Source organism: Piliocolobus tephrosceles, chromosome 9 (genome assembly GCF_002776525.5).
Source record: "Piliocolobus tephrosceles isolate RC106 chromosome 9, ASM277652v3, whole genome shotgun sequence".
Taxonomy (NCBI): domain Eukaryota; kingdom Metazoa; phylum Chordata; class Mammalia; order Primates; family Cercopithecidae; genus Piliocolobus; species Piliocolobus tephrosceles.
The window spans coordinates 44417808-44442879 of record NC_045442.1 but is presented as its reverse complement, the minus strand read 5'-3'; the positions used below and the strand labels follow the sequence as shown (position 1 = coordinate 44442879).

The following is a 25072-nucleotide window of genomic DNA, read 5'->3' as shown; positions in this document are numbered from 1 at the left end:
CAATATCAATTCTACCCATCAATGAGTATGGGATGTGTTTCCATTTGTTTGTGTCATCTATGATTTCTCTGAGCAGTGTTTTGTAGTTTTCCTTGTAGAGGTCTTCCACCTCCTTGGTTAGGTATATTCCTAAGTATTTTATTCTTTTGCAGCTATTGTAAAAGGGGTTGAGTTCTTGATTTGATTCTCAGCTTGGTTGCTGTTGGTGTGTAGCAGAGATACTGATTTGTATATTAATTTTGTATCCTGAAACTTTACTGAATTTATTTATCTGTTCAAGGAGCTTTTTGGAGGAGTCTTCAGGGTTTTCTAGGTATACAATCATATAATCAGCAAACAGCGACAATTTGACTTCCTCTTTACTGATTTGGATACCCCTGATTTCTTTCTCTTGTCTGATTGCTCTGGCTAGGACTTCCAGTATGATGTTGAATAGAAGTGGTGAGAGTGGGCATCCTTGTCTTGTTCCTGTTCTCAGAAGGAATGCTTTTAACTTTTTCCCATTCAGTATTATGTTGGCTGTTGGTTTGTCATAGATGGCATTTATTATATTGAGGGATGTCCCTTGTATGCTGATTTTGTTGAGGATTTCAGTCATAAACTGTGATAGTTAATACTGAGCGTCAACTTGATTGGATTGAAGGATACAACGTATTGATCCTGGGTGTGTCTTTGAGGGTATTGCCAAAGGAGATTAACATTTGAGTCAGTGGGCTGGGAAAAGCAGATCTAACCTTAATCTGGGTGGGCATAATCTAATCAGCTGCCAGCACAGCCACAATAAAAAGCAGGCAGAAGAATGTGAAAAAACTAGACTGGCTTAGCCTCTCAGCCTACATCTTTCTCCTGTTGTAATATCTTGTAATGTCTCCTGTTTCTTTTCTAATTGAGCTTATTTGGATCTTCTCTCTTCTTTTCTTGGTTAATCTTGTTAATGGTCTATCAATTTTACTTATCTTTGTATATATGTATATAAAGTACATATATGTGTATATGTATATATGTGTGTGTGTATATATATATATATATAAAGAGGAGTTTATATATAAACTAACATATATATTAGTTCTGTCCCTCTAGAGAAAAGGATGCTAGATTTTGTCTAATACTTTTTCTGCATCTATTGAGATGATCATGTGATTTTTGTTTTTAATTCTGTTTATGTGGTATATCACAATGATTGACTTGTGTACATTAAACCATCCCTGCATCTCTGGTATGAAACCCATTTGATCATGGTGGATTATCTTTTTGATATGCTGTTGGATTCAGTTAGCTAGCATTTTGTTAAGAATTTTTGCATCTATGTTCATCAGGGATATTGGTCTGTAGTTTTCTTTTTTTGTTATGTCCTTAGGCATTAGGGTGATACTGGCTTCATAGAATAATTTAGGGAGAATTCCTTCTTTCCCTATCTTGTGGAGTAGTGTCAATAGGATTGGTAGCAATTCATCGTTGAATGTCTAGTAGAATTTAGCTGTGAATCTATCTGGTCCTGAACTTTTTTTGTTGGTAATTTTTTTATTACCATTTCAATCTCGCTGCTAGTTGTTGGTTTGTTCAAGATTTCTAACTCTTCCTGATTTAAGCTAAGAGGATTGTATCTTTCCAAGAATTTATCCATCACCTCTAAGTTTTTTAGTTAAGGTGCATAAAGTTGTTCATAGTAGCCTTAAATGATATTTTGTATTTCTGTGGTGTCAGTTGTAATATCTCCCGTTTCATTTCTAATTGAGCTTATTTGGATCTTCTCTCTTCTTTTCTTGGTTAACCTTGCTAATGGTCTATCAATTTTCATTATCTTTTCAAAGAACCACTTTTTGTTTCATTTGTCTTTTGTATTTGTTTGTTTGTTTCAGTTTCATTTAGTTATGTTCTGATGTTGGCTATTTTCTTTCTTCTGCTGGGTTTGAGTTTGGTTTATTTTTGTTTCTCTAGTTCCTTGTGATGTGACCTTAGATTGTCTATTTGTGCTCTTTCAGACTTTTTGATGTAGGCATGTAAGGCTATGAACATTCCTCTTAGCACTGCTTTGCTGTATCCCAGAGGTTTTGATAGGTTTTGTCACTATTATTGTTCAGTTGGAAGAATTTCTTAATTTCCATCTTGGTTTCATTGTTGACCCAGTGATCATTCAGGAATAGGTTATTTAATTTCCATGTATTAGCATGGTTTTGGAGGTTCCTTCTGGAGTTGATTTTCAGTTTTATTCCCTGTGGTCTGAGAGAGTATTTGATGTAATTTCAATTTTCTTAAATTTATTGAGGCTTATTTTGTGGCTTATCATATAGTCTATCTTGGAGAAAGTTCCATGCACTGATGAATAGAATGTATATTCTTCAATTGTTGGGTAGAATGTTCTGTAAATATCTGTTAAGTCCATTTGTTTCAGGGTGTAGTTTAAATCCATTGTTTCTTTGCTGACTTTTTGTATTGATGACCTGTCTAGTGCTGTCAGTAGAGTATTAAAGTCCCCCACTGTTACTAGGTTGCTGTCAATCTCATTTCTTAGGTCTAGTAGTAATTGTTTTATAAATTTGGGAGCTCCAGTGTTAGGTGCATATATATTTAGGATTGTGATATTTTCATGTTGGACAAGGCCTTTTATCGTTATATAATGTCTCTCTTTGTCTTTTTTAACTGCTGTTGCTTTGAAGTTTGTTTTGTCAGATATAAGAAGAGCTACTCCTGCTCGCTTTTGGTGTACATTTGCATAGAATGTCTTTTTCCCTCCCTCTACCTTCCAAGGATTAAAGTTATGTGAAATATATTTTCTCCCCACAAAAGAATTAAATTAGAAACCAATAACAAAAAAATTTAAAAATTCACAAATATGTGGAAATTAAATAATGTTTATAAATTACCAGTAGGTCAAAAAAAAACCACATGGGAACTAGAAAATTAATTGAGATGGAAAAAAAAAATGCAAACATGACATGCCAAAGTTATCAGAGGCAGCAAGAGTGCTCATAGGGAAAATTATACGTGTAAGTTTCTACATTTTAAAAATAGAAAGACTAGCCGGGCATGGTGATGTGCGCTTGTAGTCCCAGCTACTTGGGAGGCTGAGGCAGGAGAATTGCTTGAATCCAGGAGGTGGAGGTTGCAGTGAGCCGAGATCATGTCACTGCACTCCAGCAGGGGTGACAGAAAAAGACACTGTCTCCAAAAATAAAAAAAAATAAATAAAATAAAAGGAGAAAGACTTCAAATCAAGAACTTTACACCTTCAAGAACAAGAGGAGCAAACAAAACTCAAAGCCAGCAGAAGACAAGAAGTAATAAAAATTAGAGTAGAGATAAATGAAATAGAGAATTAAAAAAGAACAAAAAAAATGGAAGCTGATGAAACCAAAAGATGAATCTTTGAAAAATTAATAAAATTGAAAAATCTTGAGCTCTGTTGATCAATAAAAAAGAGAAGACTAAAATAAGTAAAATAAGAAATAAAAATGAAGATATTACAGCCAACCTTACAGAAATAAAAATGATTATAGGAGAATACAATGAAAAGTTTTATGACAACAAATTAGATGACCTAGATGAAATGAACTATGTTCTAGAATCATACAAACTACCAAAACTAACTCAAGAAGAAATAGAAAATCTGAATAAACCTTTAACAAGTAAAGATAATGAATTAGTAATCAAAATACCCCAATAAAGAAATTTCCAGGTTCTAATTGCTTCACTTGTGAATTCTATCCAACATTCAGAGAATAATTAACACCAAACCTTCTCAAACTATTCCGAAACGTAGATGAGGAGAGAACATGTTCCAACTCAATCTAGAAAGACAGCATAATTACCCTGATACCAAAGTCAATACAGAAAACTGCTAACCAAATCCAGCAGCATATTAAAAGGATTATTATGCATCATGACAAAGTGGGATTTATTCCAGTGTGCTTCAACCTCAATCAGATTAAATTGATAGAATAAAAGGGAAAAATCCTACACGATCATCTCCATATATACAGAGAAAGCATTTGGCAAAAAATCAAACACGCTTTCTTGTCGAAAACACACAACAAATTAAGAACAGAGGGACCTTCTTCACCATGATAAGGAGCATTAAAAACCCCACAGGTAACATCACACTCCATGGTGAAAGACTGTAAGTGCTCTCCCTAGTAATAAGACAAGGATGTCTAATCTCATCACTTCTATTCAACATTATATTTGAAGTTCCACACTATTTTATCAGTAAGAACATAAATAGGCAGTGGTTCATGCCTGTAATTCCAGCACTTTGGGATTCCTAGGCGGGTGGATCCTCTGAGGCCAGGAGTTCGAAACCAGGCTGGCCAACCTGGTGAAACTCTGTCTTTACTAAAAATACAAAAATTAGACGGGTGTGGTTTTGAGCACCTGTAATCCCCAACTACCTGGGAGGCTGAGACAGGAGAATCACTTGAACCTGTGAGGCGGAGGTTGCAGTGAGCCAAAATCACACCATTGCACTCCAGCCTGGATGACAGAACGAAACTCCACCTCAAAAAAAAAAAAAAAAAAAAAAACATAAATAGATGCTCAACATTGTTAGTCATTAGAAAATGCAAATCAAAATCACAATGAGATACTATTGCCCCATCAAAATAGCTATAATATTTAAATTATAATATTTTTAATAAAATGGCAGAAAAAATAAAGCCATAGAGATAGAAAGTAGATTAGTGTTCCCTACTAGAAACTATCAGGAGCAGTGAATGAGGAGTAACTAGCAAGGAGTATGGATTTTTGGGTGGGAGTGATGAAAATCCTCTGAAATTCGATAATGGTGAGTTACACAACTTTGTGAATATACTAACATCTACTGAGTTGGGCACGTTAAAGTAATTGAAATGGTGAATTTTATGTTATGTAAATTTTATCTCATTTTTTTAAAAAAACATACAAAGTATGGTCTCTGAACAAAATGGAATTAAATTAGAAATCAGTAACAGAAAGATATTTGGAAGCTCTCCAAAATGTTGGAAACTAAATAACATACTTGACATGGTTATGGGACAAAAAATAAAAGTGAAATTATATTAAATTTTTATATATTATATTATATTATATTAAAATGAATTATATTAAAATGAAAACACAACGTAACAAAATTATATTAAATTAACGTAACAAAATTTTTAGGTTACAGCCAAAGCAGTGCTTGTAGGAAACTTTATAGCATTAAAGTATCTATATCATTAGAAAAGAAAATATTAAAGCAATGACATCAACTTTCCCTCTCCTCTTAAATAGCACTTCCTGGAAGAGGACTTCCCTCTTCCAGTAAAATTGATAAGCCTCTATTTAAACTGATGAGGGAAAAAAGACACAACTTATCTATGTTAGGTGTGGGTGGGTGAGATAAATATATATTCTACAGATACTACAAGGATAATAAGAAAATTTTATTTTTAACATTATGTCCATTTTTTTATTTGAAACTCTCTGAAAGCTAGGAATAAAAGGGAATTCTTCAATCTGATGGAGGGCATGTACAAAAAATTTAGAGATAATTTCATACATAACAGTGAAACCATGAGTGTTTTTTCTCTAAGATTAAGAACAAGGCAAGGATATCCTCTCTTATGTTACTTCTATTCAATTTTTACGGTAGGTTCTAGCCTTCTGGCCAGAGCAAGAAAGCAAGAAAAAGAAAAAAAAAAAAAAAAAAAAAGGGCATCTAGATCGAAAAGGAAGAGTAAAATGTCGTTATCTGCATACACACTTTATTTGCACTCCATATCCCATTTACTTCCACTCCATTCCATATCCCAACCTGTCAGAGTTTAGTTATCTTTATTCTGCAGGCTGGGATCTGGGATGGAATGGAAGCTCTTCAGCCCCAAGGGCATCCTACAGACACACTGCCTCTGCACAAGGCATGTACAACCCTAGCCCACAGTTACTACGGAGGCCGGATACCACTTTAGAAGATAATCTTTATCTAAGGTTAAAACCTGCCTTAACAACTGGCTAATGAGCTTGAACCTGGAAAATCAGAGGTCAGAGAGAAATGGATAACAGGAAAGGAATTTGAATGGCAAGAGCCAGAAACAATGAAGAACCCTTGGACAGGTGAAACAATGGCAGCTGAAAGAGAGCATGACATGCTGAGTGGACACATTGGAAGAGACTGGAGCAAAATGATAGGACCAGCCTGGGCCCCAACTCTGGCTTTTACCATACAGCTATTTGATCTTAGGCAATTACTTTAAACTTTCCTTCTTGTCTGTGAAATAGGAATGAACACACAACGTACTTCACCTGGCTGGCTCCCTCTTGTCATTCAGGTCTCCTCTTAAATATCACTTTCTCAAAGAGGCCTTCCCTTATCCCCCTTCTGCAGGAACCCTCCCTCCCTCCCAGGTCCTCTCCGTCATATCAAACCGGTTCATTGTTTTTCATAGCATTAACATAATCTGAAATTAATTTATGTATTTGTTTATCATCTGGGGTGGATCTTTGAGGTGAGTTAATAAAGGTATTACTTAACCAAGCAGATTGTTGGCTTTGAAAATGAGGTTGTTTTGGCCGGGCACGGTGGCTCACGCCTGTAATCCCAACATTTTGGGAGGCCAAGGCAGGCAGATCACCTGAGATCAGGAGTTCAAGACCACCCTGGCCAATATAGTGAAACCCCATCTCTACTAAAAATACAAAAATTAGTCGGGCGTGGTGGTGCATATCTGTAATCCCAGCTACTTAGGAGGCTGAGGCAGGAGAATTGCTTGAACCCAGAAGGCGGAGGTTGCAGTGAGCCAAGATCATGACACTGCACTCCAGCCTGGTTGACAGAGTAAGATTCCATTTCAAAAAAAAAAAAAAAAAGGATAAAAAGGAATCATACATGCAAAGCATTTAGCACAACACCTGAGCCATAATCAGCAATTGTTATATAATAGCCATTATTATCATTATTCTTGTTACGGTTATCATGATTATTTATTATCACACTGTAGGTGCTCATTAAGCTGTTGGTTAAATTGAAGTGCTGAGTATTATGCTAGGGAGGCAACATAGAGTAGTCTTGAGTAGACTGATGTGCTGAGCTCTGTGCTGGTAACGTGGTCAAAGCCTCAATCAGAGCAGCCTACTAGGAGGGTCAAACCAGAAAGAAGCCCCAACCTTTGGCAACCAGACCACAGCTCCTGGCTGGATGCACAAGTGGCTGGCTGCTCAGCTACCAGATCTGAAACCCACCTCTGCAGTCCCTTTCCCATACCTCTTCATTGCCCTTCAGGAGGTCTCCACCCCATCTCACCAGAATAATGCATGTTATACCTGCACTGTATACAAATTGTTCTTTGCAAACGTTTTTTATTTATGGTCCACTTTTTTCTTTCATTAATGAACACTAGTCCTTCCATCCAATCTCATAAAATCCCCATTAGCAAGTACATAGTGGGTTATATGGAAAAAGCTGCCTATGGACATATCCCTTTGAATGGATTGATTCACAGTCTAGCTTCTTGTTATGAAAATATAATCTGCGCTTGTAGCAACTCACCTTTTCCTTGCAGAAAAAGGAACAAGTTTCCAAAGACAAAACTCTTCTAAGCAAACTTTGGCTCATTTTTCTATGAGATCATGAGAAGAAGATGAGACAAAGAAAAACTGAGCTTCTGAGGGGATGGCAGAGTCCAGTGATGACAAGTGATAAAGGCAGGTTCCAGAAGGATGTGCCTGGTGTGTACCATGGCTCGGCCACTTACTAGCTAAAAGATACGAGGTGAGTTTCTGAATGTCTCTGTGTCATTCATGGGTTGCTGTTAGGAATTAAATGAGTTTCTAGACATAAAATGAGTTGAGAGAATCTCATACCTAGTAAGCATTTGATAAATGTCAGCCAAGAACAAAACAAAAGAACAAGGCAGCAAAAGAGACACAGCTGGAAACAAACACACAGAGACAGGAAAAATTCCAAGCAGCATCAAGATGTGTCAAATGGAAAGTTAGTCCAACAGAGGAGGTCAAGGTGTGTGTTAGGAAGCTGCTAGCATCAGCTGGGACCTCAAATCCATGGGGAACACAATGTGGCACTATAGGACCCATTACCCATAAGAGGCCTGTTAGGAAATAAGGATATGCCCTCTATAGGAAGGATAGGATTGAGGTAAAGTTTGGGCTTCCAATTAGGCTTAGGTTCAAAGTCTTTTTTATGAGACTTGAGATGTCTTTAGCAAACATTTGGAATAAACTCTGTACTCAAATTGCTATAAAATAGCACTTGCTCACCTTGGGTAATAGAGGGTCAAGATGGGGTTGGCTGGTACTAAATCATGTCAGAACACTCATTTTGTTCTTCACATTGGCCCCTAACAACCACACATAGTCAGTTTCCCTTCCTGGCCTGTGGAGCACCACAGACTCTGCCTGTCAATTAGGATGTGGCTATTCATTGTCCACTGATGACAACCACAAAAAACCTTCTATAGTGGTTTGCGCTAAAGGGCTTCCTCCTACAATCTAAAGGCGAAAGGACACCACAGAACCCTTAGGTTTTAACCAATGTCCTCTTTACATACAAGAACCAGAAAGGTATTTAACCAGCCCGAGAAGAGGAATCTATTAGAAAGTCATGGAACCCAAAGGCAAAAAGTGTAGCAGGTTTAGGGTCGAGAACCTGGGCCTATAGAGCTTCTTCCAGAAACCAGGTCAGTGGTCTACTCCCAGAACTGCCATTCCCCTTTCCACTCCTTCTAGGGGTATGTGTCTCTCATTTCCCCCTCCCTGAAAATCTGCTCATCCTCCTTTCATTCCCTGTACAGATGGGCTTTCTTGGCATCATTATTCACACGGTATGAATGGCAGCCCCAAAATGGTCACCTGGATCTGCTGGTTTACATATCCTAAATGCCTGGAAAACAGCCTAATTCTTCCTAGGTGGATCAGATTTCAACTATGGCACAGAAAGCTGTGGCCATGATGTAGGGATCATATAATATAACAATAGATACAGGGACCCAATCTGTGTTTGTGCATGTGCATAATGGGGGTTGAGGAAGTTATTAAAGAAAGGGGTCTGGGTTTTGCAGGCTCCCGGACATGCATACCTTCTTCTTCCTGAGAGGCTTTCTCCAGTAGGTCAGGAGAAAGGATGGGCAAAGGATGGATTATAGACTCCGTGTGTGTGTGTGTGTGTGTATGAGTGTTTGTGTATGTGTGTGTGTTCATGGTAAACTAGCTTTAAAGCTAAAACTCAGAACATGAGGTCCTAGATTAAATTGTCATCACCATCAACATTTGGTCTAATTGACATACTATATACCACACATATTTAAAGTACACAATCTGGTAATTATTGGCATTTGTGTACACCTGTAAAACCATCCCCACAATCAAGATAGTGAACATATCCCTCATTACTATGTTTTCTCAGACCCATTAGGTAATTCATGTTTGCTGCCCTTCCCTTCACCAAACAACTACTGGTCTACTTTCTGTCCCTATTAATTCATTTGCATTTTCTGGAGTTTTATATGAATTGAACTATATAGTAAATAGTCTTTTTTGTCTGGCTTCTTTTATTCAGCATAATTAGGACATAACCTTATTGCTGCACGTATTAATCATCTTTTTCTGTTTATTACTGAGTCATATTCCGTTGTGTGAATGCTTTTTTTTTTTTTTTTTTTTTTTTTTTGAGGCGGAGTCTCGCTCTCTGGCTCTGTCGCGGGGACTGGAATGCAGTGGCCGGATCTCAGCTCACTGCAAGCTCCGCCTCCCGGGTTTACGCCATTCTCCTGCCTCAGCCTCCCGAGTAGCTGGGACTACAGGCACCCGCCACCTCGCCCGGCTAGTTTTTGTATTTTTAGTAGAGACGGGGTTTCACCGGGTTAGCCAGGATGGTCTCGATCTCCTGACCTCGTGATCCACCCGTCTCGGCCTCCCAAAGTGCTGGGATCACAGGCTTGAGTCACCGCGCCCGGCCCGTGAATGCTTTTTTAAACATTTTTTAAACAAAACTTTTCAGAGTTCACAGATATAAAAAAAAAGTTCCCACTAAGTACCCACAAAAATATGTGGCAGTGTAGATCTTAGCAAACTTGGAAATAAACACTTCACTCAAGTTGCTACAGGTCGGCAGAGCTATTTATATTGGGTTTATGTAAATGATTAGCAAAGAATATTGATTGCAGCATTTTCTAAGTAGTGTCCCACAACTGCATTCTTAATACACAGCAAGAGACAGTAAGTAACTTGTTCAGGGTCAAAAAGTTTATAAGCAGTGGAGCCAGGATTGGAATCCAGGCAGAACTTGCAACAGTCACCTAACTGGAATCACTGCCTCTGTTCGCTGCTGCCAGTTAACTTCTTGAACCAGATCTAATATCACTTCCTTGCTTGAAATCTGTGGACCACCCTTCCCAGTCGCTCAATTGCCCAAGTTCAGTTTTCAATGCATTTATCTGTCTATTCATTATAAATCAACAGATAACAAGAAGCTCTAACGTTTGTTTCAAAGCAATTTTACATCTCTCAAAAACCTTGGGACATAAGCAGGTGAGTCAACAGTTCTAAAAAGTTTCAATGGCTCGTGAAGAGGCAAGACAGCAAATGTTTGTTGCTGGGACCCAATCCCAGGCCCTAACTGCCTTGTTAGACATATGCCTTGAGTGTCAGACACATTTCTTCCTTGTTCATTCAGTGCTCAGAGCTTCCTGCCATATTTCAAGAATGTCAAATTATTTCATCCCTCTCTAATTTTGCAACTGCTGTTTCTTCTGCCAGGTATGCCTTTACCCTGCTTAGTGAAGACACAAAAATCCTTCATGATTTAGCTCAAATGTCCCATCTCTTTTTGAACTCCCTTAACAACCTGTTAACATCCTCCATTAAAGCACTGGCCACATTAGATTAAATGCATTCGCTTGCCTGACTCTCTATCCCAGTAGAGTGTGACCTCCTCTAGAACAGAGATTATGAGTGGTGATCATGGCCTGAGTTAGAAATCTGGGATTGACTAGTGATGGAAGATGGAGAAGAACAAGAAGGAATGTTTGAGAAATGCATGATTAATGGCAAAGGTGTGTTTCTAGTTCTTCCAGGATTCATGCAACACTGAACCAATGTTTATTAAGAACTAGGCATAGTACTAGAGGCAGAGATAAATGGTAGATAGGGCAAAAATAGTTGTGTGTTTATGTATGTGAAGAGAGAGAGAAGAGGAGACATAGTGTGTGTGTACACATCTAGTACAAAGATAGCAAGTTCGTATATGTTTACATATATAGTGTGTGTACATATAATGTAAACACATATATAGTATATAGTGTGCTTATACATGTGTGCCTATATACAGCATATGTACACAGTGTATAAATACATCTATGTGTACACATAATAGCATATAGGCATAGAGTTTTTGTGTATAGTGTGTACATATACAGTGCTTTTACATGTTACATGCATATGGACCTATACACGGTGTATGTGAATATACATGCGTACACACATTGTGTGTATCTACTAGAATGCAACGCAGTAGGACATTTATAGAGTATATTAGGAGATGGTAGGGAGGATATTAATTATAAACAATACAGGTATATTTTAGTAAAATGAGAAGCACCTTGAGGCTTGCCTCTCTATTGTGGCAAAAGAGGAGCCATTGAAGAGAGAAGAAACAGCTGGAGAATGAAAATAGAAAGGAGTTGAGAGAAACCTCACTAAAGCCAAGCAAGAACCACATTCTAAGATGAGCTGGTTTAAAGATCAAATTCCTCAGAAAAAAACAAAGAAGAAGAAGAAAGAAAGCCAAGGAAATGGAAACCCAAGGGGGGAAATGTCACTGGATTTGATAATTAGGAAATTAGTAGGCAACCCAGAGCAAAAGTTTCCGGAGGAGTGGGAGTAGAATGACTCAGAGGTAAGGAAGTAGAATCAAACAAACTTAGATTTCTGTCTCTTTCTAAAACTTTTGCCTTGAAAGGATGATGGGAGAAGTACCTTGTGATGGAAGCAGAACCAACAACTTGGCTTTATTTGATTCCCCGAAGATGAGAGAGCACAAGCATGTTTGTGAACAAAACCTTTTAGCATTCTGAACTGCAGTCCTAGCACTCATGTTGGGAAGCATAGTCACTGCAAACACGACTACAGCCAGGATTTTGGATTCATCTAGCACTTTGCGTCTAGTAACTCAAAAATCCCTCACAACAACTCAGCAAGGGACGGTCTATGATCAACAGATAAGGAAGCTAAGGCACAGAGAGGTTAAGCAACTTATCCAAAGTCACTCAGCTAGTAAGTCCCAGAACCCAGATTGCCACCCAGGTAATCTGGCTGCAGTAGTTGCGTTTGTAGCACAGGTGCAATGAAGGATGCAGAAAACACAGTCATTGACCTGCCTCCTGCTCTCCCAGTGCCTGCTTAGACTGGTCTTGATCTACCTCCCCTGGCTTTCTCCCCTACCCAGGCACAGGCTTTGGCAGCCTTGTGGAAGTGAAGTAGTGGGCCAGGGTGACACTGTTTTAGGGATAGTAACAAAGGAGGAACAACAGAGGGAGGCCATTTGTTGGTGTTGCACGGTTTGCAGCTCTCTGGCAGTTATGTTATCAGAAGAGATGCACAGTATACACTACCAGACCTAAGTTTAGTAGAACTGGCTCCCACTCCTCGTATTTTGTAACCTGGAAAAATGTACTTAACCTGTGTGGGTACCAATCCTCTATCCGTAACATGGGATGATGATGAGAATAATAATAATTATTACTCTACATCCCTATGGTGTTGTTGTAAGGAGCAAGTGAGAAATTGTGTGAAAGCTCACGTGCATCTGAACTTCTTCTTTACTATTTTTATTAACAGGTTCTCAAGCTTTCTGAAAAACTGCTCACCCTCTCCACTTCCCCAGTTCTACCTTCCAAGGCATTAAAAACTGTTAAGACATTCGATTGTGAGAAAGTGTTTCTAAATCCAAATTGTGCACTTTCCATGTGTATAATTTGACCCAAATCTAAAATTCCCTTATGCAGCGATGCAACATGATACATTTTTACAATTCTCTGAGGATAAGCTGTGATAAATTGTCATTATCCATGATTTACAGGACAGCTTTTGCCTGCCTACAGCTGCTTACAACTAATAGTTGCACCACAGACTCCACACCTGCCTGTTTATTCTTCTCTTCTTACTCCAGGCGCCACATGCATCATGATAATAATATACCACCGTCAATGTAGCATTTTCTCCTCACATCTCACTTCCTCTTTTCATGGATTTCACTTTTATAAATCAATACCATCTTTAAATCCCAATCTGGTCCTGATACAGACAGAGGAGGAGGTATCAGGAATACACACGTTGTATTCAGTCAAGAAGCTAAAGGAATACACACGTTGAAGGGAACATGGGAAAACTGACTGTGAGGCTCCACATGCTGGGGCATTCTGCCAAACATTTGGAGGGCCTAACCATATTTCTTGGGAGTCTCATTTGGCAGACTGTGGAGACCAGGTCTCTAAATGGATGTTTTACCTTTAAACACGACAGTTTGATTCAAAAATAATGAGCCAAGAATTACACACAAAGCTGCCATTCTTTATATTTTGTCTAACTTGTCTAGGTTTTTAACTTTACACTATATAAACTATACTCCAAAAACAAAATCAAAATGAATAGGCAGGAGTTAGATGGGGCACGTGATGGGTGATGGATGTGTGGTTAGTAATAGGAATATTTACTGTCATCTGCAAGAACATCTGGGACACCTCCTCCTTTTCCAGATGAGGAACCAGGGATCCAGGGCCAAATTTCACTTTATCTTTCTTTTAGAAAGGGCTGTACCTGCTGCATGTGTGTTTTAATTAAGAAAACTGAATATACAAAAATTCCAGATTTCAGAAGCAATGCTTTGAGGTTCATTTGCAGTAGCTACAGATGGCTTCATGAAACAGGAGCCTCCTCAGAATCACCTTCTGCATCTATCAGCTGCTCTAGTGTATGCAATTGACTCACCAGTTCTGCAAAGCAAGGCACACCTCCAATTCTGTTCCTCCCCCAGTCCTTTCCTACAAATAATAAAATGGTTGATTGTTTAGGGTTAATCTCTTTATGAAACTTTACAGAGTAATCCTATCATTTGCCTGTTATGCAGAAATCAGCTGAAAAGCATTAAGAGCATTAGCGTTTTTTTCTCCATGAAATTGCTAGAGAACAACGACAAACAGACCTCCTTCTCCTGCCTCCTTTTCTCCAACAACCCCCGACAGAACACACTACAACCAGATTCCTCTCTTTCCATGGTAAGGCTGATGGAGGCCTAGAAGCACATTTGGTATGCCCACTCCCTCTTCCCTTTTTGTCAGTCAAAATGCCAGTGAAATGGGAGTCAATACTTATTTGATTCATGTTCTTTTTTTTTCTTTTTTGAAGCACGAATAACATTTCTTTCAAAATAAATATACAGTTCTATAAAAAATATAAAAAGGTACTATAATCGTGGTCACTGTCCCAGCAGAAACATATTTGATTGTTTTTAGAGTCAGAAGTCAACCCCATCCATAAAAATACGTTCTTTAAGCCAGGTTTTAGAACACTTTGAAACATAGAAAATTCCTTATTCTACAAGCAAGTCCTTTTAGAGATACTCTAAATATGCCAGTGATGAAGGTCTAATTCATAACCAGGATTCAAGGCTATTGAGGTGAGCTAGACTAAGAATACCAAGAACACAAAATTGCATTGATATGTAAACCGTATGTAAATTACTTTGTCAGATTACAAAAATACATCAGGTTTTATCTATGGTTTTCATCGGTTAATAAGTTAGTTGCCATAAAAATATATATAGCCCAGGCGTTTCTCTTGATTCAAGTGTGAAAGGCACAGCAGTCCCATGTCTTAGGGGCACCCACCGCAGCCACATCACCGCGCTGGGACAGATGCAGTCCGCAGCGTTCCCAATATTTTGTCCCAGTGTGTAAAGTACGGAGCGAAGTTGCAGTTAAAGTGAGAGTGATGCAGGTCGTGGTGCACCACACCCCCGTACCACCCGAACGGCACCAGTCTGTGAGTGGACCAAGGGAAGTTGTAGCCGGAGTGGTCCTCCACGGACAGCCAGATGTTGACCACGTGGAAGGTCAGGGAGGTGAGCGGATGGCACCCGAGCAGCGTGACGTTCATCATGTCGAAGAAGCCCAAAGAAAACAGTTCCCAGATGCTCATATACTGCGTGGCCAGCGCGAACGAGGACGGGTTCTGGTGGTGCACTTTGTGGAAGGTGCGGTACAGCCAGGGCACCTTGTGGTGCAGCAGGTGCCACACGAAGAACTCCGTGTCGAAGAGTAGCAGGCAGAACAGGATGTGGTGCAGCAGCAGGAGCAGCTCGGGGGCTTCGTGGGGCAGGAGGGCCGGCCTGCTGGCCCAATGCAGCAGCGTCACGGGGAACACAAACATCACATGCTGGTAGAGGGTCTGTCCCAGGCAGGGTAGCAGCTGCCTCGCTGACGGCGAGAAGTCGGGGTGGATCTTGTAGCGCCGCAGGGCGGGCACCCAGGAGCACAGGATGTCCAGGACCACGAAGGGCAGGCAAAAGGCCACGTATGTGGTGATGGAGAAGATGACCGGGAAGAAGGGTGACTGTATGAGGGCCTCCCAGCTCCTCAGGTGGTCCCACAGGGGCTGCAGAAACAGCTGCTCCGAGCTGCAAAGGACCTGGGGGTCGGAGGAGTTCTGGCAGCTCATGGCGAGGCTGTGCAGGCAGCTGCGCTGCTGCTCGCGTTCCACCGACTTTTCACAAGACTCGCGGCCCCGCCCCAAGTGACGTCAGCTGCCTTTCCATGCCTTTCCTGGCGATGCGAAGCTTGAATAAGAAAGCAACCCGGCAGAGTGGCGCTTGATTGCTGTAAATATGCTGATCTATAACGGCATCTTATCGGGTTTTAGATGTGCGTGTATGCAGTGGCACTTAGTACTTTTCACGTAAGTTCTGATTTTTCAGTTGACTACAATTAACACATGATAATGTGTTAATGGACAGATTTACCGTGTGGAGTTTCTATGAGTTTGGCAACTCAGTTCACGTGTGTCATCACAGGTCCCAAACTAGACCGTTTCCATTGCCACCAGAAAGCTCTCCTTTGCAATCAGTGCAGAATAGTTTGTATTTTTTAATGCATACGTATAACTGCATCCATGTGCTTTCATAAAGACGCAAGCATAATCGCATTGTTAAAAACTTTAAAACGACATGCAGTCTGTAGCTCGGGTGTTTTCTGTCTGCGAACCCGGTTGCGGTCTGTCCAGGGGCGATCGGGAAACAAGCGCTTCGCACAGGGAACTGCTGGTTCCCGACCGCCGGCGGTGGCCGTCAGCTCAGGAAATCAGACGGGACGGGTGGCCAGATGGGAACCTCCACCAGCTCCATCTTCTCCGGAGAGTTTTCCTGGCCGGCGGGCAGCAAGCCGGAGAGACCCCGCACACAGGCTCTCCTGGAGGGGCCGCAGCCCGGCCGCTGAGCTACCCTCGGCGGCGCGTCCCGGGGCGCTAGGCCAACGATCGGAGCCGGGAGGCACCACACAGCGGAAAGAGGGCTTCGCGGCAGCCAGGCTCCGCTTTGCCGGGGAAATGCTGGATTTAACGCCCAGTCTGCGCCAATCTGGCTAAAAAGCCGTTGTATCTCAATTTGGGGTGGGAACACTTAATTCAGCAAACCACCTGCGTTGTTCATCAAGGGAAAGAGACGTGCGTTACTGAAGCCTCCCGGGAGGCTGTTGAAGGAACAGGTGATGTCGCCACTACCCTGCCCTTCCCCTTGTTGGCTTTGCGGGGCCATCTGGCCCTCGCCCTCCGCCTCCCTTCCTTGAGTCCACTCCGGGCCCACAGAGCCGGGCTACGGGGCTCGTCTCTATCCCCTGCGTTTCTCCGCCACCCAACTGGGGTCCTCGGGCCAGGGGCCACCCAGCACAAGGAGGTCGGTACATGGAGAGCTCTTGGGAGACCCTGCGAACAGCACAAAAATCGTCGCGTTCAACCCAGGGTCTGACACATGACACGACAAAAGGGTGCCTTAGAGGATAGTTGTTTTGGACACCAGCTTTGAAGCCGAGGAGAACTCCTGATTCTTGCTTAGTGTCTTGTATCTATGTGGTTGGGTCCAGCCCTTCACTCCTTGAAGCTTGCATTTTCTTATTCTCCCCGATTCCCCACAAAGGGAAATTGAGAGTATTAAATGGAAAAATAATGTCTACGGTGTAAAACCCACCTACTAGGTGCCACAGATTGGCTGAATGTTTTATTTGAATAGATTTTATCCAATTCTCAAAAGAGCTGGCTTCCCTACCCTGCCAAGAAATAGGATTATTATCATTACTGTGGGTTTACAGGAGTAAAATCATAGGCCCTAGCACACAGAAAACACACAAAGTAATATGCATGGTATTTTAAATTTGTACTCCACATGTTACCTAAAGAATAACTGAGAAATTTGAAATTAAAATCAAGTAACATTATGTAAAGAGAAATAAAAGATATAAAGCAATCTATTATGAGGAAAGAACAAATACTACAAAAATATGAACCAATATATGGACCTAAAACTATGATAATAGATGGTATATATGCATACATACGATATATATAATAGGCCAATTCATAATATATAATATATAGGATATAGATACATATAATAGGCCAATTTGTAATTCAGAATCTCCTAACTGGTGTGTGTCCACTAACTGCCACTGATGGAATACTGACATTCCTTAGATGCTCATTCCCAGGAGCCCTCAGCAGTAGCCTCCAGCCCTATAGCAGCCTTTTTATTTAACCCAGTGTGCCATGAAAATATTATTATATTCTGCTGACATATTTGCTGTTGATGAGATAAAATTCCAGAAGTAGCATTGAGTTTCTTGATAGCCAATGCAAAAAGGGAACGAGGATGAATTTTTCCAATGCTGCTGCTTTGATTTCTCTATGGTAGCAGAAAATAGGTATAATGTAGGCCCCTGGTTTCTTCCAAGTAAACAACCTGTCCTTGCTAGGCTGTCCATCTCCACTGCACCACCACCACACCATCCTCTCCCTTCCCCAGTTCTGTTTTCAGTTCACTTTTAGGGCAACCCAGAAACTTTTCTTTCTCATTCCTGCTAGATGTGGTCTTGTCCTTGATGCAGTGTTTCAGAGAAGAGTGTCCTTCTCACTGCCCCAAAGGGACCATTAGAGCTCACTTTCTCAGCCTTAAAATTGGGTTTCTGCTCATAAGTAAAATGTCGCTCCAATTTACCCTCAACAGAAGTTAGCCCTCAAATTTCCTTTCAGCACACATTGTCCTTTTCTTGTGGTCTCAGTTATCATGCTTGGGTGCTTTGGTTGCTCTTGCAGATTTTTTTTAAGTGAGTGGGATTGGCAGGTTTGCTTAATTTGGATTTATCTACTAGATTTGCTGTCAAGACTGTCTCCTTTGAGCCCCCAGCCCGAACCAACCCATTCATTTTCCGCTTTGGTGCATCCATCATCTATTGCTGTTAGAATAGGGTCCATGTGCTGATAACAGAAAGCTGTGGGCAGTAAAACTTGAGAGCTCTGGCTTCAGCCTGCTTTGTCCGGACTCTCCCCGCTGACTTTGTGGCATTTTGAAGAATTGCAACTAAGTTTCTCTGCCATCTCTGCACTTGCAGCTGACCAGGACAGAAGTTTTGTCTAACATACAAACGCAAACATCCTGGGAGAATTGGTGAATTACAGTCGTATTATTTCTCCACTCTATATCATGTGGAATGCTGAACAATACGTCAGGTAACCAAAAACAGTATCACTTAATGGACCAAAATAAAATTGAACACTATCAAGTGCTGACTAAGATGGTATCATTTCTTGAATTTGGTACACTTGCACCTTTGAACAGTTTTTATTTGCACAAACATGCAATAGCTTGCTAGATGAATAGGTCTTTTTAGAGCACAGGGTGTGTCTTCTAGGACTTCTCACAGTGCCAAGTATTGCGTCTTTTATATAATGAGTGTTCAAAACATATTTGTGGACTAAAGATTCATTTTAAAGGATATTAACTGTAAATTGAGGCTAAAAAATAAAATCTTTTTTTTTTCTGGAGTACTGCTTGATGTAGTTTGGATCTACTCACCTATAAAGATGGTCTTCCCTAAAACAGGGTGTTTTCTGATTAGAACTTTAGCCCACACCATTTCTTGTCCAATTGATGGTTTTCCGCAAAAGGGGGTGTTTTCTGACAGGTAGCATCAGAACTTTGGCCATGCCATCTCTTCTCCAGTTGATCATGGCTTCCCGCATATCATTTTTGTATTGGCATGGTTTTTCTGGCAGGGTTGGAGGACAGGAATCCTTTATTTTCTGCTTATCACGGGAGTCAAATCACTTTTCCGAGAGTACAACAATCAAGTCTGTGCACACTAATCACAATCTCAAAGTTATATGGCACCAACTTACCAAAAGACTGTGGATACTGCTCCCCTTCCCCCAGCAAATAGAACATGTAGGTAGCAAAGCCTGTCACCAATCACATCATCCCTTTTTTAAAATGACCTTTATGATTTCTTTTTCTTTCTCAGATTAGGTAAACTCATTTGGGCATCTGTCTAACCAAAACTGTTCCTGGATATTAGAGATGTATAGTGCTGTGTAACAGGGAAGACTCATACAGGTGGAATGATCTCAAATACCAAAATCTAATCCTTCATTTTAAGGACTAAAGATTAAAAATGCAGTCTTGGAAAAGTCAAGACAAGACTAACTAGGGTGAAAAAGCAAGTTACAGCCAAACTGAGCAGAAAAGGGCCAGTGTTGGTTCCAAGGTAAGTATCTCTTCAGGAGGAGTTTGGTGTTGGAAGGGGTCATTGAAGCTGCTTTTGTGTGACACCTTACAAAAGACTCAGAAAACATTAATTAGCCGTGCCAAAAACAATAGGAGATGCTGATGAAGAACATGGGGATGTCAGCTTCCTCCAGACACTCCCTTGATGCTCCTATTAGTCCAAATACTGGTGCATATTTGGTTTTAAACACTTCATATTTTGACCCGTTTACATGTCGCATATAAGTGGGCGCTTCTACTCACTTATACTGTTGAAACTCTCATCAACCTCTCTGAAACATTTAAGGCATATAAAATCATCCCCATTAAAAAGGCATCCCCTTGCCTGTAGAGAAGCAAATACTCGCCTCACCTGTCAAAGGGGTTATTGCAAATATCAAAGCCTCATGAAAAGGCTTTGAAACCCCGCAAGGCATAATGCAAAATACAAAGTATTATTTTTAGTAATGCTAAGACAATTTGACAGAGAAAGAGTTTTGCTTACTTAATTTGGAATTGAACTTGAAATCTGCACCTAGCACAACATAGTGAAGTATTGGTTGAGTAACTTTTTAAAAATCAGAAGTACGATTCAAAGGTGACTTTTAGTGTCACAACAGATCAGGGTGACTTATCTTTTGAAAATCTCTTAATACATTAAAAAATAAATGACAAAAGATCAAATTACAGTATATTTTTAATGTTTACATTTAACAGATTAACACCTTTAATACCCACAAACACAAAATAATCATGATTTGGGGATGTCACTAGTCTAAATTTCAGTCCTATATATGTGTGAGGCCTGAGTTAAAACCTTTTCCTGCCACCCATCCACCAACCACATCTGAAGTTCTGATCACTCATTTACCTATTAGGTAAATTTTTATTTTCAGTTTACATTTGAGGGGCAACTATTCCTTAAGAACGTTTGCCAGATGTTATCCACTAGGCAATAGTTAATTATACTCCTGAACAGAAATAATACTACCATGGCTGGCCATCAAATTACCAACCAGCTCATAAAGCAACAAAGTCCTCTACGTTCCCTAGAGGAAGAACGCTGGAGAAAATCTTAGAACTAGTGAGGGAAGGGAGCGTGGGAAGATTTGCAAGCAAAGCCAAGAGTGCCCTCTTGTGGCAAACAAAAAAAATGATTCTTAAAAATCACTAGTTAACTTGGTAACCCTTCATTTCCTGGAGTAAACACATTAACTTAGAGAAGAGTTCCAAGTCCTGCCACGAGAGAAAGGGGAGAATCAGACGGCTATTAAATAAAAGAGAAAAATCATACACACAATTCTTTGGGCCTATAAGGCTCACTCAATTTTATTGAAAAGTTTAAGTAAGACTTTAAAAGTTACAAAGTAGTATTCTGCCTGCCTACATTAGCCAATAACAAGCACTGTATTGTTACTGCAGCCAAAGTAACTGTATCAGAAAAACATATTAATTGTCATTTTTGTCCACTGGACATTATTGTAAGGAAATGATGCTGCAAGAAAAGCAGACAAATATGGACTTCCCAACATAGAGACATGAAGCCGGCGTATTAAAAATAAGGACACATATAAAACTAAGACACAAAATGAATCCCTGAGCTGAGCTTTTATCTGAAAACATCACGTTCACACTTCATTTGGGTGAAAATGAACTAGGACACTTCTCATGGGCAACCACGGGGCTTTGGTTTCACACAGATGTGATCAGTAATGACAGTAGCCGGCTCCAAGAGGACATTAATCTCAGAAAAAATAGTGGTATCGTCTCCACAGGGATTTGCTTCTCAGATAAGTAGAATTATGGCCTGCCATGAAATTGAGAGTTCACGAACATAGATGGTTGAGTGTGTCAGTCTTCAAGCATTCAAAACATAGTTTTTTGGTTTTTTTGTCAGTGCAATTTGTTTTTGAAGACGCCAGAAAACTATTTCATTTAACCCGAGCAATTAAAACGTGTCAAATCACAGCTGTCACAGTTAGGTTTGATAAAAGTAATTGTAGAATCCTTATTACTGGCACAGCTGTGATATTTCTGGATTTGACTATGCACCTACTGCAGGAAAACATAATAATATGTCATTTAGCTCTCTAACTACAAGACCATTAGACTGGAGCACTCTTTAAGGCAAGGACATGAAAACTGCATAATTTTACACCTAGCTCAGGTCAGTGACAGATTTACCAATAACATAATTTTAAAATTCCAACACTTGTATTACTTTGTCCTATGAAGGGCAAAAAGTCAATATAGTATATTTTAAATTTTTAAAATAGAATGGATATAATGACCTTTTCATACATCAATGATATTTAAAAGACTTAAAGAGACAATACTATGGTTGAGACACTGGCTTCCTATTCCAGTCCTAATCAAAGAAAAAATAGCTAGTATGTGTCTAATTGTAACTAGAGAGAACTGGGCATCTTCAAAGTTATCATTTTCTTGGATATAAAAATACAAAAGGCCTGGGAAAGAAAAACGAGTGTTTTACAGAAATTAAGCAAACACATTTTCACAAGACATAATCATTGACTTGGTGGTACACAGCTCACATTCAGCTTTCACTGATATTTCCTCATTAGATTAATAATTTTATTATAAAGCCTCCAAGGGGCATCCAGGCCCCAGATGAAGTCAAGATGCTCCCACTCCGGAATGCTCTCATGGAACACCAAGTTGGTGATCTGAGTCAGTAAGATATTGACGTCGTAGACATCCGCAAGCCAGTCGTGACCCCCACTCCAGACTGCAGTCGGCACAAGCACGTCCTTCACGTTGTATGGGGGAGGGTAACTCTACAATGAAAAGGAACCACAGAAAGCCTCGTTGTTGTTGTTTTAATTTTCAAAATGACAATAAGCACAATCTCCATTAAACATTGTCTAATAAGTTTGACTAAGAATAACAAACTAAATTTTTAAAATCCCTTTGAGTATCTTTTCAAGTTACCATTACCAGCACAAAAAAAGAAATCTAACCCCAAATGAAAGAATGCTAATTATAATCGCCACTAGCTATGGAGCTGCTACCCTAGGCTGGGCACCAAAATGAATGTTTAATCCCCGGCAAGGAAGGTGTTGTACTCCATAGGTAGTAGACGCAAGTCAACAGAACCAAGTGGCTAGAAAGAGTTTGGAGTCATGCCCTCCTACTTCCTCCCTTTGGGTGTAAGACAAGTCACACAAATTCTCTAAGCCTCATTGTCCTCATGTTTAAGTCAGAGATAATCACATTTATGTCACAGAGATGTTCTGGGAATTAAATTTAAAAAACAGAGCAAAGTGTCTCACACTTCCGTGCATTTAGCGTGCTCAAAAATGCTAATTCTATTAGTACAGGGAAGAAGAGGCTTAAGCAATGTCATCTGGCCAAGGCCCCACAGCTACCAGATAACAGACCTAGGACTGTCTGACTCTACAGGCTGTGTTTGTGATTACTCTGAATAATGCATAACAGTGATGATTCTTATTTAGAGCTGGGGACAAGACAGAGAGGAGGCCCAGTCCACAATATCAGCTGCAAAGCTAGGATTGTTCTGAATGGACTGATGAAAAACAAACACTAGTCAACTCCCCCAAACATTTCCCACAGCACCCGAGCCTAGCCAAAATCCTGATAGGCCAGGTTGGCTTTCTTGATGAGTTTTCAGGGCCCCCTTTAATGAAAAGACTAAAAACTTTACCTGGTTGTAATGAAAATAATTCTTGGCACTGCTTCCCCAGTCAAAGGCTTGAAATTTTTGGAATTTAACAGCCTAAAAAGAAGATAATTTAGGAAAGAGTTATCTGACACCGAAGTTAGAGATAACATCCTAGGTTGCTGGAGCTAGCCACGACCTCAGAAATCAACTTTATACCAATATCCAGATTTACTCTTGATTTCTAAGGCATTATTTTAAATGAAATGGCATGATTTTGTTCTGCTTTACTGAATGACTCAATTTCTCATTATATGGTTGTTAAGCAGCTACCACCTGACACAAGAAAGCAGCTATGCACATATGCTGTCAATTATACTAGATCAAGAGTTGCTCCTGCTAGGGGAACTTTAGGCTGACATTTTCTGCTGAAATTTGCGTCCTAAGCTTTTTCAAAGAGTTAGTGATTTTACTTGAGAAATATAGGTAGACAGATAGATAGATACATATCTATATACATACATATATATATATAGAGAGAGAGAGATGGATATATATAGATAAAATAAATGTAATATACAATTGGCCCTCCATATCCACAGTTTTGCATCTGTGGATTCAACCAAGTGATATTTTGCAGATTGAAAATATTTAGAAAAAAACAATAAAACAATAAAAAATACAAATTTTAAAACATAGTATAACACCTACTTACACAGCATTTACATTGTATTAAGCATCATAACTAATCAAGAGATGATTTAAAGCACATGAAAGGATGTGCATAGGCTATATGCAAATACTACACCATTTTATATAAGGGACTTGAGTATCTCTGAATTTTGGTTTAGGGGTGATGTCTGCAGCCAGTCCCCAAAGATACTTGAGGGACAACTGTATATTTTCTATGTACCCATTCTACTTGTCTAGTTATATTACTTAGTCAAATTTTAATGATCGTATTGATTAAACACTTTTTCTTGAGTATTGGTACCAGTATAATCACCAAGTAGTACTGCATGCCAGCACAATTCTAACTAGTTAGGGATACAAGAGCCATGAAATTGAAATTGTATTGAAATTTACATTTATTCATATTTAAAACAGTATAATATAAAATATTAGCAAAAAGTCACTTATTTTTAAAATTCAAAATAGTGCAAATCCATATTTCCTCTACACTCTCAAATGTATGTCAAGAATTAAACCCAAAAATTGGCAAGCCTAATGAATTGGAAATAGTAAGTTTTGGTCACAAGGTGGCGCCTGGTAAAAAAAAATGCCCAGACATTCCTTGTCAAAACTGCTTTTGATTTATGTGAAGTCTGTTCTTATCAACTACATACAATTCTACTGTTTGATGTAATAAAAGACAGAGTGAGATGATACACTACAGGGATTGTTACAGGAGAAATGTTTGGCATCTGTTTTTGCCATTGCAAATGACAGATATTAAATACCTGTGGCATATTTAACAAGCAAAACAAAATTTGGATTCACAGCACCTGTTGGTACATCTGTTCCCCATCTTTGTCAGTGAAAATATATTGATGCAAACTATTCTGCCACTGAACACAGACAGCAGTTCATCACTTTGTCACATGTCCTTCAGCATTTATATGAAGCACCAATGAGAGCACAGAATACAAAGCTGAAACTTGCCT

At 39.7% G+C, this 25072-nt stretch overlaps 2 protein-coding genes across 4 annotated transcripts in view; both read right to left on the bottom strand.

The window, feature by feature from the left end:
* Positions 1–14326: 14326 nt before the first annotated feature.
* Positions 14327–15697, bottom strand: CH25H (cholesterol 25-hydroxylase). The gene has a single exon (XM_023225232.1). The coding sequence runs from the start codon at positions 15679–15681 to the stop codon at positions 14863–14865; it is 819 nt and encodes a 272-aa protein (XP_023081000.1). The 5' UTR covers positions 15682–15697; the 3' UTR covers positions 14327–14862.
* A 5374-nt stretch (positions 15698–21071) lies between these two features.
* LIPA (lipase A, lysosomal acid type) overlaps positions 21072–25072 on the bottom strand; it is a 38558-nt gene continuing 34557 nt past the window's right edge. For all 3 annotated transcript variants that reach the window (XM_023225153.2, XM_023225151.2, XM_023225152.2), the window contains exons 9-10: positions 23454–23525; positions 21072–22566 (exon numbers count right to left, since the gene is read on the bottom strand). In XM_023225153.2, coding sequence (XP_023080921.1) covers positions 22333–22566; positions 23454–23525 — 306 coding nt within the window. In that variant the 3' untranslated portion in view covers positions 21072–22332. The remainder of the gene's footprint in view (positions 22567–23453; positions 23526–25072) is intronic.